General features: G+C 36.1%; 1 protein-coding gene across 2 annotated transcripts in view; it reads right to left on the reverse strand.

Annotated features, from left to right (window-relative positions):
- NCK2 (NCK adaptor protein 2) overlaps positions 1–17,892 on the reverse strand; it is a 92,028-nt gene that overhangs the window by 11,374 nt on the left and 62,762 nt on the right. For both annotated transcript variants that reach the window (XM_085320871.1, XM_085320872.1), the window contains one exon: positions 43–764. In XM_085320871.1, the coding sequence (XP_085176997.1) occupies positions 43–764 (722 nt within the window). The remainder of the gene's footprint in view (positions 1–42; positions 765–17,892) is intronic.

Below are 17,892 nucleotides of genomic sequence, written 5' to 3' on the forward strand. Positions count from 1 at the left end.
GAATCACATACTATAAAAATTGAAGCATTGAATATCACTTACCGAAGATTCACTATCTCTAACAAGGAAGTCTCCTTCCACTCCCCTTTCATTTAGGGCACATTCTGCTTGATGTCGGGTAACATTCCCATAATACCACTCTCTTCCAGCAAACCGTCCTGTAGAAGATGGCCCTGTGTAGCTTATCTGAGGTGGATGGGAAGTGTTAATGGTAGGACCATCGCTTACGATTACTACATAGTTTTTAGGAACAAGACCAATTTGCCCTCTGGCGTTTTTACATTTCCACCACTCTGGGTCATTTTCCGGCTTTTCAATGACTTCCATTATTTCCCCTTTTTCAAAATTGAGCTCTTCTTCTGTGACGGAGCTGAATGGATACAGTGTCTGAACAATATGAAGTATTTTGGTGCCCTGGCCATTACTCATAGAAGCGCCTTTCCTTAAACTTAGAAAGCTTGGGGAATCTGCAGTTGCTTCCTCAACTTCCTCTACCACATAGTTCGAAGGAAACCAGCCAATTTGTCCATTGTAGCTACCTCTCCACCAGCCATCGCTGCATTTCTCCATGACAATGACCCGGGATCCCTTAACTAGGGACAGTTCATCCTCTCTCTCTGCAACATAGGCAAACTTAACGTAGGCTGGAATGTTAAGATCATAAATCCGGTCCGCACTGCTACCATTGGATGGGTATTCAGCATCTGTGCTAGGAGTAGGTGAGGCATCTCGCGCACTCGTCTTTCTTTTTGTTTTTCCCAAACCTGTTAAATAAAGACATAAATGTGAAGTGATCACTCAATGTTTTTTTTTCTTCCATATTGCAAATGCTGAACTTAGTGACATACTCTTCTGCCACTTCAACAAAAATGTTAGATGGAGATTACATCTATCATACTACAGACACCCAGGAAATGCCAACACTCTTAACAGATTTATCTTTTAACATTTAGTATAGGCACCATTAGATAAGTTTTAATTTGTATTATAATGCCTCTCTCACTCCCCAGTAGTGCTGGAATTTTAACACACAGTTAAAAATAGTGGTTTCTTTACAATAAAAACAATCCCACCAAGAACAGCACAGCTGCATGTCATGCCCCCTAAAAATCCAGTCAACTGATTTCTCATTTAATTTCAGTAATAACTATAACTGGACTGGAGCAAAAAAAACCCAAACAAAAAACAGGAAAAAAATCTACAAAAAAGTTAGCACAGTGAGAAAGGTTCACCTTCCCTACAGATTGCATTCGACTCTCCATTTTATATTTCAGTCCYCAGGCAGCTACAGCTGTAACTAGTTACAACTGACAGGCCTCCTTGTGAAATCTGTACRTCTTTTGTGTAAGTTTAGTCAAATACTGTAAAAACAAACTTCACAATGAGGAAGACTATCTCTATACATTCTCCTATAATCTGTAAATTTTGTAGTACTGTTATGGCCTCAGCAGTAGCATTAAATACAATATACACAAGAAACAAATACTATTAATGGAATAAGCTTTCTTTTTAAGCATGCATTTATGTGGTTTCTCTATGTACAGAAGAAAATACACATTTTTTTTGATGTACTTTTCAGACTTCTGTAGCAAGGAGTGCTTAAGCATATATATATACAAACAGACAAATAAAGTGAACAAGTATCCTTGTCTTCTGAAATTCAGTAATAAAGTTTTGAAGATACTGAAAAAGAAATCTCAATATTGCACAAATCATACACTAACTCAAAACACGTATTGGACAGAATTAAGAAAAACAATATAAAAGTCAGAGCTTTTGTACTTTTCTCCATGTTCAAGATCCTTGGTGACAGGAGAGAAATTCACTTGAGACAAAACTGTGTAAATATAAGATATGGCAAACTGAATTTAAAACAGGAAAGATTTTGTTTTTGTTTCTTTAAATAGTCTCATCAGAACACAAACGCGATTTCATTTTTAACTACTTATGAGAATTTAACCTGGCCACTTCACTGCTGAAAYGTGCAAAAAAATTTTTTTCTTTTTTACATATACATACATCTTTATATAATTAGTATATTCAGCAAAGATATTTATTTAGTGCAGTTGAAACTATGGGCATATTTCACAGGTTTAGCTAAACAGCATACACRAATGATGCAATCTGACCATCAACAATGATATCCGAAGAGTTAAAGACATTAACAAATACAGTCTTAACACCTCAAAGACTGAGGTGTTTGCACCTCAGCAAATTCCTATGACCCTAAAATGTTTTCTGATCTTCCCAGGTAATCTGCCTCCTGTTAGAGCTTGCTGACACCCAGCCAATCTAGCTCTAAACTCATCATTTCAGCTGAGAATCAGYGGCTGTGCTTTCAGGCAAAATGACTGAGACCAGCTTATTGTACTAGGGGAGGTAATCCAGGAAAAACAGTACTTTAACTCTAAGCAAGCTCCAATAGGAAGCTGTCTGATCTCTGCCAAGATCGTATTTTTTTCATCAATTTAAAGATCATTTTCAAAAGACTAGATGGATAAGAGCTGAAATAAGGAACACTGAATTAGGTTAAAATAAACAAAAGCAAGGTCTTTTGTTAGAAAAACGTAGGGAATTACTTGCTATTACTTCACGTAAAACCAAAACAACTGTATCTCAAAGCACAGATTCACTCTACATAAAGCCCYACACTAACATTAAACCTTCCAAATTAAAATTGACATACTTTGTAGGGGAGATACGCAACACCACTTCTTGAAACTGCTGTTCTACCRTAGAAGAATGAATAAAACCAAAAAAACAGCAGATGATGATGCAGTGGCTGACCAGAAGACAAGTAGTTAAAAACCAGAACACAGAGATAATTATGAAGAACAGGGATGAACTGTGAGAAGAGAATGCCATAAACAAAAGTATCTACAGAAACATTTGTTGACACAATAGTTGAAAAGAAGTTTGAAAAAGCTTCTAAAGTCTGATAAAGGTGGCTGGGCATCTAGCCAAAGTTTATCATCTAAGATTTTTTTTTTCCCCCTGGGAGTCTAATAAACTGTATCTTTTCTCATAAACCTTCCAATGCCATGCCTRACATGTTTTAAACACTCCTTTCCATCCCTTTCATTCAAAGCAAACCATAACAAAGTTGGAAAAATTCAGAAGCCTCACTGTTTTTCTTTGCTGGTAAACAATTGCAGATCTTTCTCAGTCTGAGCTAAAATACTTCATTGAACCAGACTTTTAAGCATGATAGCAAACTAGTGATTTGCCTTTTGAAATAGCAGTGACATGCACCAAAGATGGTTTCTAAACCGTTTGACGAAGGTGACTAAATTCAGAGACCCATTTGCATGTTGCACACAGTGAAGGGCATGGACATCATCATCAAATGCTCATTTTTCTACGAGGTTGCAGCATTCGTAAGTGTTTCTATGACAGAAGAGGAAACAATTTGTTCTTTGAGCAGAAGTAAGGAAATCTGCTCCTGTTTTGCTCCTTCTGGCTCGTCTTCCTCCTCTGCCTCCCCATCTCCCGCAGTATCCTCAGTTATAGCCCCTCTTACCATATGACTGCCTTGGTGTCCCCAGGTTTCTCTCATACCTTTGGCTCCCCATTGCAATCACCAAAGTGCCTTCAGAGGAGCTGCCCTTGCAGCCAAGCCRGGTCTGGCTCGCTGCTGCCTGGCGACCCCACACCTGGTAAGAGCCGGGGCTGCCCTGCCTTTCCCTTCAGARGGGAGGCCAATGATGACCCTCCCAAACACCGAGCTAGAGAAAAATAGTTAATTTATCTTCACTAGTCAGTCAAGTTTGGTTAAAACTGGCCAAGTTATCGAGGGTAGACAGATGGATGGACAACGACAGCTGACAGAAACAGCATGACTGTATAAGCCTCATTTCCGTAGGAAAAGAGTCTAAAAATATTATTTAGGAGGATGGCTGGTCATAGCCAAGTAAGAATAAAAGCTAGGACAATTATAAACGCCCTCTGCCTCTGTGACAATGAAACTCCCTGGTGGGGGGAGGGAAAAAATAGAATACAATCTATATGAGTAATATCCTGGAACAGTAAACATTGCAATTACTTGCTACTAATAAAAATGTACCTTTATTATGTATTTGTAAGAATATCCCTATTCTTATGTCCTGATAAGAGTGAAATCCACATTAGAATTTCCTAGAAAGCAAAACATTTCAGTACTTCAGGAGTCACACTTGGAAGAGACAAATATACTTGTGATTGYAGTCATAAATTTGGCATTTTTATTGTCCTCATTTCATTAATATATGTTAAGATAACATATGTTTTCATTAAAATACAGCTACCAACTACATTTTCATATTCTAGACACTCRTTGGTTACAGCTCAACTGAAGCCATAATCCCTTGTAATGCAACTAATCGTTGTGAAGAGAAATCCAAAGCAGTGGATTAGCTTTCAAGTGAGGGGAGGGGAAAGAGTGGAAGTAGATAAATCACAAAGCAAAAGAAAACCTATTTCACATTATGGTGTCTAGTAAGAAATAACATTGCCTCACATGCAATTGACTACATTTGACACATCTACAATTGACACATACTAAACTAGTTCATTTTACTTCCCTCAAACAAGCTGCCAARTAATCTGAGCAGGTTTAATTTACAGATGCATATACTGCCAAGATAAAARATTTGGTTAGCATCATTTTAGGAGAATCATGCACAGAAGAGATCTTTCTTTTCAACTCTTTCTTTTCTCTGGAGCCAAACAAATCCCCTGGCCCTGAGTTTATTTCTAGGAAGACTCGGAAATGTGCTTCCCACACCACTTAGTACCCTCTTCCTTTCCTCTTAAGTTGCAACTTTAAAGAATAGATGGTTATTTTGAGCAGCACAACTAAGGAAAGCCTGTTTCCTATAAATTTGCTTCCGGTCTCCTAGGTCCCCACTGTGAAAACCCCAGCTCTGCACCCTTTTATGTCCTGTTAGTCCTGTTATGTCCTGTTAGTGACTAAGTGCGAATATCTGCAGGTCCCGCAATGTTCTCCAGGACATCTCTGTTCTCTAGCTCATATTTCCACCCCACAACACTTCCCACCTTCSCTCACGTTCCTTAAGCTCCTACAGAAAATTTCTTCAGCTCCCTTCTCTTAAAACTCTGCAAATGCAGGAAGGTCCTTCCAATAACCCCTTTAACACAATGCTTACTACTGCTAGTGTCCGTACCCTTACCTAACTCCTGCCTTGCTGGCTAGCAGCTTGCCCAAAGCTACACGGACARGCCACACAGTAGAGATGCGCCAACTATCCAGCTTTCTGCTGCTCAAACCAKAAGGATTCCTCCTCCTTCTGCCTTCAGTGAAAACACTCAGAAAAAGCCACCGACCTATGGTTTTTATGAAAATTTKTGGCTAGGGTAGAAACATTTAATTATCTTTAAAACTTTTTCCTCCTCTGTCAAATTTGGTTAAAATTAGCCAACTAATTCAAAAGCTATTGAGTGGATGAAAAAAAGACAGAGCCTGAGAAGACTCAGCAGGCCTTCATACTAAATTATATTGTGCTATGTGCCAGAAAATCTTTAAAAAGCATATGCTGTTCTTAATAAAAGCCTTTAATGCAGCACGCTTAAAAAAGAGCTTTTTTTCTTGCCCATCTTTTTAGCCCAGTTTCAGATGAAAAACAAATTTATACAATCATATTGCCTATTTGTCTTCAAGCTTTTTCATACACACTTCTCATTTTCCATACCAGAATTTCTGAGCTTCTTTAATCACCTCTGCAAGAGTCCTTTCAACACAGATAACTGCAGCAGGAGTTCACGTCAGAGAACCCACACAGGAAACATGCTTTAGAAATGTTTCAGCATTGGAGAAACTCTTSCTGGAACTGAAACTTTCCTACACACCAAGGCAGCAATCAACCACTGGACACAAAGCCACAAGACATCAGACTCCTGCAGTTTTGACATTCACAGACTGAATTTCTGTTCATTTCAGAAAGCACTCACACAAGACAAACTTTTTTAAAAGCACAATCTTCTATCAACACTTGGCCATGTAACCCAAGGATTTAAATAGAGTACATGYTCATCTTAAAGCGTAGGTTTTATTTTGCCTTGGACTGACTTAACCACTAGATTTAGACCAAGCTCAAGTCACGAAACAWAAAACAACAAAAAAACCCAACCACATCTCACCATAATTCTAGTTAACTTTAAACTGCTACACAGTTTATGTATGTTTACAAGAATAATGCATCTCATTACCTTACAGCCCTGAAGGAAAGCTGGACACTGCTGCTGTCAACAGAAAAACRTTGATAGTACCAGTGTGAGGGACTATTTACACTATGAGGCTTCAAATGGACACAAAAGAAAGCAYATGCATCCAGAAAGGCAACATCATAAAGTGTATATTCACTCATTYCACTTGCAGCAGTGCTCTAAGGAGACAGTAACAAGAAAGAGAATATGCATTCAAATGCATACGTAACACATGCATACTAGTAGTAAATATATCCCTTTCTACAGATTTAGATTCCATTTTCTAATTATGGTTTATATTACTTAGCATCTTTGCTAGATAGAAGCCCCTTTTACAAAGCAGATATATTTTCTTAATTTTAGTAAGACTCACTTACTCAGTCTTTTCATGTTCCTGCAAGTTAGTATTCCTCCCTGGCAGGGATGAGTTATCACATCATGTATTTTAACTGCTTTTGCTCCTCCACTGAGGTGAAAGAACAGAATCACTGATGTGGCTGTACAATGCCCAGGCTAATCAATACRTTTATTTTATTAAGTTCTATTCAAGAATAACATGTATTAAGCACTGAAAATCTTTGTAGTCAAATTGTCTAGCCTGCACAAGATCATTGCCTGTATTTTATTATATCTTATCTGGGAACATCTTTAAATATCTTTATAGACTTTAAATAGACTTTTATAGATCTTTAAACAGACTAAATACAGTTGCATTTCTTTTCTAAAGGAACTGTTAGTTTGTCTGATACCACAAACACCGACTTTTCCATTCTTGCATCTTATTAGAAGAATCAGCCAGGCAATATCCAAAGCCAAATCCTGAAAAATATTTGGCAAGTAAAACTAGTCATCTGAATTCTTGTAACTTTTTTCTTTTTAATGACTTTCCCGATTTTAATACAAAAAAATCATGGACAAAAATACTTTCTGTGGCTTACTTGTACATTAAATTGACATCAAAGAACAAACAAGCTAAACAAGGGCCTTGCATAAAAAGCTACAATACAGAAAAAACTGTCTGACAGACTATAGATTTGGCTTTGAAATCATTATAGCCACGCTAAATTTAGTTTCCAAAGCAGAAATTCCTCAATTCATAAGTCAATAAAACTCCTACAAATAATTACTTAGGGAACCTCCAACAACTTATTATAAAAAATGAGAACAGTTAAAGACAGATTATTTTTTCTATTTTTTCCCCCAAGAAAGTAACCTTTAAACTATTAAAAAAAAAAAAAAAGGAGAAATGCCTTAAGAAATCCACCTTCTAGAAACTACTTCCTCTGTTAAATGACTAGATAATGTCCCTCTCAAATATCCTGTACTGCTTTTAGAGTAACTAATATCATTAGGTCTACATGTACAACAAGAACAAATGGTGTTGAGTAATGCTGCTAGCTTTCCTCTTCTCATAACAATTAGAAAAAYTAACATTCTATATATTTTCTTGTATAGATATATTTATATATCTCTATAGATTCATGCTCATAAGAAGCCAGAACTGATTTTCGTAACATATATTCATCCTTTTACATTTGAAATTAGTCTTCCGTCAACCATGTGATTATACAGCTGTAAACCAAACTTAAGTATGATAAGGGTCATCAAAAAGATATCCAGAATTAACAGGGCATCAAATGCTGCCAGCTATTTTCTTTCATTGCCTATTTAGAAATACAGCAAGCTTTTCCCCTCAATTAAGAAACTAAACTGTGCTGTATTACCTAGTCAAAACACAGAAATTGCTATTAAAAGTGAATTCAAAGCATGCTTATATAAAAAATCAGCAAAAACAGGGAAGGAAAACAAAGTGTTTCATTTGTATTTCTCTAAAGCAAGTTTTGCAGATTTTTTTTTTTTTTTTTTAAGTTCTCCTGAAACAGAAATACCACCTCAAAAGGAAGACAAGATTATTGAGGAATCTCGTTGTCCAGTTCTTGGTTTCCTGCCTCCCCGAAGCAGCGAAGAAAGCAGACTGGCCTTCTTTCRGGAGACTCATTTTCTGCTCAGGGCAGTATCTCAAATCAGTCTGTTGAGCAAGGTCCTGTCAAAAGCTCCTTACCAACCAGCATAATCTCAGTGAAATCAATGCAGTCTGGTCAGGTACTCCTAATTTTGATTCCTCAGCAAAAACATTGAAGTTTTATCTGGTTCCCAGTCACCAATACTGGTCTCGAGCGTTCGGTACCGTGGTTTGCCCAACCGAATGACTGGGCGACTTCCTGCGATTACAGTCGCCTCCTCATTTGCCCTTGAGGACAAGGTCTTTTGGGAAGGCATTTAACCAAGATTTTAGATCACAGCTATTCAATATTGAACTGAGCTGATATACAAAAGGCAAAGTATGAAAAGAGGAGGAAAAAAGGAGAAAGTTCTGGAAGATGTTTCCTACGGCTTCTGCCTTAAATCTTCTCCATGCAGCCACGATTCTCATGCAGGATATCAAATTAAAGATTTTAAATGCATGATGAATGACAATTTGGAAAGATCTACGGGGAAGAAAACATAATTTAATAAAGGATATCTCACTAACCTCACAAATACCCAAATAACATAAATTTCTTTACATAACTCACCATTCTCCTCCAAAAAATAACAAAAACATTCAAGTATCTTCTAAAATTTTTCACAYGCCTTTTAACATATCTAACATCTCTATCTTTAAGGGTAAAGCAAGTAGTATCGTTTTATGGTAAGAATTCTAGTTATAGTAGTCACCACAAATATAAATACAGTACATGCTTATGAAAAGATTTTCATTTAAATCACTTTTTAAAATAAACAATATTTTTCTTTTTAAAAAATAAACCCATTTCAATTCAAATTGATATTAGACAATCTAAAGTTAAAAATCTAACATTACTAGAGTATATTAAAATGATCTGCGTTAAATAGAAGAAATATTAAAGCAAAACATGTTTAAAGCTGAAAAATTTAAGAAGGTCAAATGAACAAACTAGTGGAACTCCTTGTTTAAATACCCAAAGTAAGAGCATGTTAAAACACTGAACAATAGTCATTTCTGAAGAAGCAGGTCTTGGGGTTTTTGTTTTGTTTTTAAAATCAGTTAGTTTAATTCAGTTAGGTTCAGTGACATATATAAAGGCAGAAACCTATTTCAGTTGGATGAAAACTTAGGTTTCCTTTCCCTCAAATAAAAAACCTAGATATTACAGACAAGATCTATTAGTTCTAAAATCTTCAAAGAYAACTTAACTGGGAATCCTCATTTGATTCACTGTTTGTGTTAGATGCAGCAGGAACAAGCAAGTTTATCTAAACCCATCTGTATTTAAAACTAGCAAATTTATTCAACATTTTAGGCAGGTTTTGTGCATTTGTGCATTTTGATAGAATTTAAATTCCATCCAGGTAACTAGAAAGATGTAAGTTATTCATTCCCTAACGTAAAGGCTTTGAATAAATCCACAGGMAGAATATACAGAATCTTTTTCACATAAAACTGAAAATTACTTTCTTTCAGGAAAATTCTTAATAAAAAGCACAAAACAGTTTAATTGAATTAGTGTACCCAATAGAGGCAAACATATAGCTTCTTGACAGCTGAAATATTACACATGAAGAGATCACATATTAATTTATTTTTATATTATTTACTATTATTTATATAATTTTATATGAACATGTCTTTCCTTCTTGATTTAAAAAAAAGAATTTAGGAAAAAATGAAAAGTTTCTTATGTTACAAAGAAGAAGAAAATGCACACATGAAAATCTGCACATTTTCAGTCTGGAACCTCCCACTCCTYCTTCACTCCAACCACCTATGCACACACCTTCCCAAAGAGAGTTCAACTGCTAAACATCCATATAATATTTTCCAATATTTTGAAAGCAGCATCTTCACCAGCAACACTCTTTGCAGTACTCTGCTGTAAATACCAGAAAATTTCACATGAATTTCTGATAACAGAAACAAAGGCTTAAAGCCTTAAAAACGGTTTTTGTGCATGCTCTTTAAAAGAAGCTCACTATCAAGAAAAGACAACACCAGAACTAACCAGCAAACGGAAACTCTTCTTTAAATGTCACTGTGAAATTCTGACATTTCTACAACCAGGCGCTTTATTACGATGTTGTTCAAATACAGCAAAAAGTACTGTGAAAGTTTCCCACAGGTCAAATGCTGTTCTTTATCGAGGCTTCTGTAAGAAAGGAACTCTGCAACCGTATTAAAACCAAAACTACTGCATTAAGTCTGCCAATTTAGACTGTGTTAAAACATACCCATTTGCTACCAGGAAAAGTACATTCAGATTTCATTACTGGATAATGAATTTCCTCTATCCAGAGCATTTTAGAGTAAGAACTTTAACTGAAAGATGTGCTAATGAGAGTTATATGGACATGGTTTTCCAAAGGCGTCAAACATAATCCCGAGGCTTCTGCCAATGGTCTCGTGTGTATATTCCTACCCCAAAGCAAGAGTGAAGTAGTTTTACTCTTACTAGACAAATTTAGGATGACCTTGGTGCTATAAATCCCCTAAGGAATAGGAAAAAAGGCTAGCACAGTTTCAAATAGCAGGGTTTTAATATTAATTGAGTTTCTCAAGTTATCAAGATCTATGGTTCCAAATTCTGTCTACAAACTTAAAGTGAAGACACCTTTCTTTCAGTAGTCTTTGCTTTCAAATAAAGACATCACTTAAAAATATTTCCACCTACTTTGTAAACTTATTAATGATGTTCAGYTGGATTTTATAGGATGGCCTGATAATAACAACCATGTCAAGTCATCAGAAATTTGATTCAGAACCCCTGCAGGTTTAATTCAGTATTGTATTATTTTTCTGTAACATGGAAAATAAAATTCTTCAGTAATAAACAGATTAGCAACCTTAGGTGCCTGAGGAGTTCTTGTTAATTCAAGTTTTGATATCTATTAGTGCCTTAACAAGTGATCAAAGTCCTCATTTTCTCTTCCTTCTTTCTGATAGTGTATGATATTTCTGCTTTTCAGTATATGGTCCTTTCTCTTTATAGCTTACGTTRGTCTGTACATCCACGTATCTGTTTTGAATCAGACTACCCTAAATCTAAGGTGCCCCTATCGTTCTAGAAATAGGTTGAGGAAAAAAGATTCGTAAGCTATAGGGAGAAGAGACAGCAGCCCTGTAGCACTTCCCAGTGCCTTGCATTCTCTTGATAAAGACAGGAAAAGCTGGAGAATATTGCCTCTCCTTTGGAAACATGATCAGAATATTAGTGAAAAACTAAAATGCATGTGAGGTGCTCCGAAGTGTCTGCCCCAGTACTCACTTTTATTCCTCAAAAAACACAGAACAACTTACCTTTTCCATGTCCTCCTCCTGCATTTTATAGAAAGATTAATTATATTTAGATATTTCATAATTCTGTTTTAGATTTGGTGAATACAATAGTAATGGGTATTTCCAATTATCATTTATTCTAATTTTCTGTTAATTCCCTAAGCAGAGAAATGAAAAAGTCTTAGTAGTTATTACAAATACAGATTAAGTTTCAGACCATCAAGCCTGAACCTAATCAAATAAATTATAATGCATGAATTACATAGTCCCTCCATTACCCCCACAAAAAGCCAATGATCTAAACATTGCTAAGAAATTCCCCTTCTTCAGTCACCAAAAGCTCACTTAAAGCAGTAAAGATAGAGAATCATGAACTGAACATAGTCAGCTTATCTTTAAATCTAGACTATTGTATTCCCATTTGGCCCATATGAAAACCTGAAGACACAACAATCAAAACCAAGCATGATGCAAAGCCATTAGCAATTTTACAAGAAGGTTAGGATAACAAAGCTATACTATACTAGTATTTTCAAGTGCTAAATATAAGAAAATTCAAGATGTTTCCTATTTTTGCCTTTGGCAGACATCAGTTCAGAACACTTAGAAGCTCCTCATATACTGTGCATTTTCATTCTAGTCTCATTAAGGAAAGAAAAGCAAAGTAAATGTTCTTTTTTTTCCCCCCTCCCWTCCTCCCCCGCTCTTTTCCCCTGCCCACCACTAATTTCCTCTCCAAATTGCAATGTCCCTAGCTTCAGTTACCAAAGGCTGTCAGCTTTTTTACAACTGTGTAGGCAGAAACAGATCTTCCTTTCTATCACTGACAGGAAGTAACAAGGAAAACTTTAATTTCACAAGAGTCATCTCCTCTGGGGTTTGGCCCTCACAAACAAACCCTAACACACAAACCCAAACAATTTCTTCTATAGATTAAAACTTGGTAAGGAAATTACAAATAATATAGTAATAAACTTAGGTGATATCCTGGAGAACAACTTCACAAAGGAGTAGTAAATAATAAAAAAGGACCTTGCATGTTTGTAAACAGGTAGAGAAACTATAAGAGGAATAGTTTTGTCACTATTTCAAAATTTTTCCTTTTTTTCTTTCATTTAAAGTTCTCGAGGACTGCTAAATAGGATTGATGGCAATGATTGGCTATAGACCGGTTAAACTATACACAAAGTCTGAAATCAGTTTTGTTTCAAAATACAGCTAGAGGTACTCACCTAGTAGAAACAGCACCCCCTGAATACCCAGCTCGTCAAAGTGACAGCTCATTTAGATTAAGAATGGTAACTGTCCACATCTCTTTGCTGAGAACACAAAAGCTAGTTATAAGTAAACATTTGTGCTTACCGTTGAAGAGATTATATTTTCTTTTACACCTCAAAGCCATGTATGCCATTTGGACCGCTCTTCCCACCCTAGACTTCAATGCTTTCTCTTAGGTACCAGACTCATCATTTGCCAGATGACTACCTATGTGACATAGATCTACATTCCTGCTTTACAATGTACTCCAAAAAATTCAAATGTCTATCAGACTCAAAAAAAAAAAGAAAAAAGAAAAAAAAAAGAAAAGAAAAGAAAAAGAAAACCTCTCTTGTATACACTAAGGGATCAACCCCCCCCCCTTTTTTTTTTTCAAAAAATGCTAGTTTAGTTTCCTTGTGGAATATGAAAATATATCACAGAATGGCCCCCTGTTGTTCTGGTCTTCAGAAGAACTCAAAGAAGAACAAGGGAACTTGAGTGGGTCCACACAGAGAAAAAGGTGGAAAAAAACTGAGACACCCTGGGAGATGCAGTGTTAGACAGCCTGAGGCCGTAATAGAAAGAGATCCAGTAATATTGAAAGAATTCTTTCGGGATGCAGATTAGAGACTGCGCATCTGCAGACCTCGTATCCGAATGAGAGGAAATCCTCTCACAATGACAAGACGAGGGAAAGAGCAGCCGCTGTCACTAACAGAGAAGTGCCTCCTCCCTTGGGTGACTGGTTCTATGAAAAGTGGCRGCCTTGACTGCACTCTCCCCGTTTTGCATACGCAGGCCATAGATTTTTTGTCAGCAATGTTAGTTTGGTCCCTGTAAAATCATATACCTCCACGTACCAAACAGAAGGTATGYAAGAGTGCAAAAGCAGCTACTGGTAGAGGCTTCTTCTCCGCTACCAGCATAGTATGCCAGCATATGAATCTAAAAAAGCAGAGGAAGAAAGCAAGTGGAACAGAGAAAAACATTCTGAAGAACTCCTGTTASTAAGTATTTTGGTGCCTTCAATATAAAATAACAGTACATTCTTATGGAAAGTAGCCAAATGAAGCAACAGTTTGCAATGATGCAGCCTACACCGCAGCCCAAGTTAGTTTTTTTCYGTGGACTATTAATACTCTCAGGGACTCGAAAGAAATTAGAGAAGAAGTGAACCCAACTCAATATCCGCTACAAAACACCATTTGGAAAAATGTACTATGTTTGTGCTCTCAGTAGAGGAGACATAATTAGCAGATTGCTTAAAGGATTTTATTCTATGAAAAAATGAAACATTAAAAGATTTGAGGGAACAGACAAACTTCTAACACTAAAAGAGCAAAGGGCTCAGTCTCCATGATTCGAATAGGGTTTTAGGAGAGCCATAGGCAATAGGATGACTTTTTAATAGGGAACCACAGAAATGCTTTTGTATCTGATTCTGGGCTTGCTTTAAGGCCAAACATCAATACATGCTGAAATTTAGTTGGCTGGCAAAGAGGTAAAAAGATCCTCTGATGGGAACAGCTTAGGGCAGCAATAACACCAAAGAAATCAGTACAGCGACCGTGAAAAGTTAAGGCGATCACTTTATTTCTTCAAAACATACATATGCTTAAAATAAAGGGTTGTTCTGTAAGTTTTAAATGTCAGATTTAAATCCATGTCTACACGCATTTATTGGAAGAGCAGGRGAAGGGGAAGAAGGAAGTACCTACTACAAAGTCTTCTAATGTAATCTAAAGGACAAACTCATTCGTTAATGTGTCTGTTCAGCCTCGCAACGCTTGACGGCAGCCCTCATACCAGTAAAACCTGCTGAAAGGTATGATACRTTATGGTTCACATTGTAAGTTTGAAATAAACTCTTTAAACAGCAAACCCTTTAAAATAATCAATCTCAATTAATAATTCAGGTAAAACAAACTTTGTAAAACAAGCTCTGTTCCGATGACCAGCGAGCTCCAAAGTTCAGAAGCACTGCACCAAGCGACAAGTTCTGCTTTCACTACTGCCTTTGGCTTTTCACYTGTGATCAGATAAGAGTTGCTCTAGATCTGGCAGTGCAAGTCTCTACCAAGCATTAGAAATATTACTCAACACCATAAATTCTTCAGAATATTTACAGATTTCCTACTTTCAAGGCTTTTTATTGCATGTATCAAAAAGTTTGATTTTTTTTTTTGCATTAACTACGTTGGCAATTTCAGATTTCATTTGCTTTTCCTTTGGAAAAGGTAACATTTTTGTGTAAGTTGATTTTTATTCCACAGAGCAGGAGCTTCAATTCCTCTAATGCTACTTTTATTGGATATAGTTGATTTGCACAGAAGTTATTTAAATTTTTATTAGGTGCATAAATTTGCCATTTTAGTTTTTATTCTCAGTATTTACTTTAATAGGCATAATACTACAACAACACTCATTCAAAGTGAGTAAGCTGTTTTGCCAGATCCATACATCAAAGTGATAGTGAGATATGGCAGACCCTATCATGCTGTCAATATTTTCCTGTACCATTTTCCATAGACACAGTAACTGCTATTAAATATGACTCAAGATCTTCAAAGGATTATCAATTAACTGAAAATAACTACTAAAACAAATCTAGGTAAGATGATGATGAGGCACATATATTTCCAAGAGTACTGAAGCATTTGAGTTCCTTATTATACAAATCATCTACCAWGACAATGGTAACAGTACTGGTCTCTCCTAACTCTGTACGCTCCAGATAGGAATAGAAGAAAAATATTCCTTCTATTTTGAAATCACTGTGAGAATCTCCCATTTCTCCCTTCTATTTATTAATTTAATGGCAGCAGTCCATTGCAATTGGACTGATTTATTATTGCTGTGAAGGCAGAAGAAATGCAATTGTTCCAGCCTTCTTTTTYAAAACCATAAAAGATGTTTGTACCACAGCTAAACAGATCCCCCATATGCTGCTACCATCATCAGTCAAGAGTTAATGCTTTTGCCCCCACCCCCTACAAATAAGCATGCTTATTTTGGTTAACATAACTGAAATGCAGGATGAAGCACAACTGCTAAAGTGCTTTTGTTGAACACCCTTCAGTATGGAATAGCCTGCTTTAACATACAAATTCTAAGAAACTTAGCAATAATTTGTCCTACATATGAACATACACATGAAAAAAATTCCACTACTTTCTATCAATTTGAATGAAGAACTAAAATTCTTGTATTTTACTGTTTAAAAGTGCCAATATAGACTGATTTATCCTCATCCAGGCCTCCAAGAAACATGACAGATATGCCACTACAGTCAAGCCCCCATTTTACGACAAGATAAGAATTATAAAAGCAACAGAAAGCGACACTGGAAAAAGTACTTTTGCTGTGCCAGTGCTTTATGTCAAACTCCTACAGGGGGATTTTCCTGCTAATTTCAACTAGAGAAGTTTGGCYACAACACAGCACATCATTCCTTCTTTTCTGCTTTCATATAATAAATAATTTGATTAGAAGCCCGATACTGTAGACAGTCCAGGGAGTAATGCTGTTTTCCTAACATTCAAATTTATTGAACGTCTGCTCTGGAGTGGAAAGAATATCATTTGTTATACATCTGCTTCAAAGAAGTCACAGAACAACATTTGGAACTCAAAGCTCYAAGGAGATTAATACAACTTATGTTGTCTCACATGTTGTTGTCTATYTTTTAGTAAAATGAGCTCTATGAGGTTTAGGAGCTCATGATATATAACAATATATCATAAAATAATGCTATCTTTGCTCTCATTTCAACCATTCTTAGATTCTGTAGAAAGTTTTACACCCACAGGGTCCAGAAAACATTAACACCAAAGAGAGATAATTAAGAACTAATAAAAATATTTCCAACCAGTATTTGATCATATTGGCAGGCTATCAATTTAATGACTGTTCTATGATTATGATATTTAACAGGGGAAAGGCAGTCCATAGACGAATAAACACACACTTACCAAGTAAATAGAAGGAAGAGAAGAGTCAACCAACAGCTAAGACTATGGCTGAAATACTATGTATACTTCTGACACATTAAAAAAATAGTGTTGCAGAACTGGGAAAAGTTTAGGTAAGAGCCGTAACAACTTAAGAGTCAAATAAGTAAATCTCACTACTGAAAGACTCATTTCCAGTACTAAAGAAAAGGCTTTTAAGTGATTTGGTGAATGACAACATACCTTGTAGAAAAAAAGAGCTTTCTGTTAATAGCTCTTAAATCTAGCAGAAAAAAACAAAGACAGCCCCAGCAAACAGAAGCTAGAACTAGCCTGATAAGACATCAAACTTTTAATGACAGTTTAACTACAGATGCAGCAGACCTTTTCTGAAGTCTTTTAGTCAAGTAGAGTGAAAAAAAAAATTAAGTTATTTTGGCTAAATCATTGTGGTCTAATTGGCTGACCATAAAGGACACACAATGACCATTCAGACAGTGATACCCAAGAAGCTGAACGCCTCCTCCTCCACCAGTAAAGATTTTGGATATGGACTTCATATCTATAAATAACTCCAAGTATGAATGGGAATAATCAAATGGAAAACACAAAACACCACTTCGGCATGTGCTACTTGACAAAACTTTGAAGTCTTCCCAGCAGCTGTCAAAATTTGAATGGGGAAAAGGAAAGTTTGCAATAACATGCCAGAACTGCCAAAGTTTGACCACTGTGACCAAAAAAAACCAAAAATCAAAAAACAAAACAAAACCATACACATACAACTCCTGCACAAAATGTTAAAGCTTGATCACATCTTTGTGGAAAAAAAAGTTCATAATCATGTTACGCAGAACTATGACTGCAAGACAAATATTTAAACCCAAAGCTAAAGTAYCTAAAAAGGAAGTCAAGAGTGTTTTCCAGTGCTAAAGAAAACAGTGCATTAAAAAATAAAAGTGACTTATTCCATATATTTTTGTTACTAAGTAATGGTTGTTTTTTAAAAAAAAAAAAGAAAAGAAAAAAAGAGTGAAAAACAGAGAGCGAGCGTGCGCAAGAGCACGCACTCTGGAGACTGCAAGCAACAGCATGTGAGCTACATGCCTCCAGCAGTTTCAAAGATCAAAGACATTTCAGACAAAAAATAAAAGCTCTCAAATGGAGAAACGAGAAGTACAAATGTGA

Source organism: Rhea americana, unplaced genomic scaffold (assembly GCF_003343005.1).
Source record: "Rhea americana isolate MKP2758 unplaced genomic scaffold, rheAme1 scaffold_66, whole genome shotgun sequence".
In the NCBI taxonomy this organism is placed as follows: domain Eukaryota; kingdom Metazoa; phylum Chordata; class Aves; order Rheiformes; family Rheidae; genus Rhea; species Rhea americana.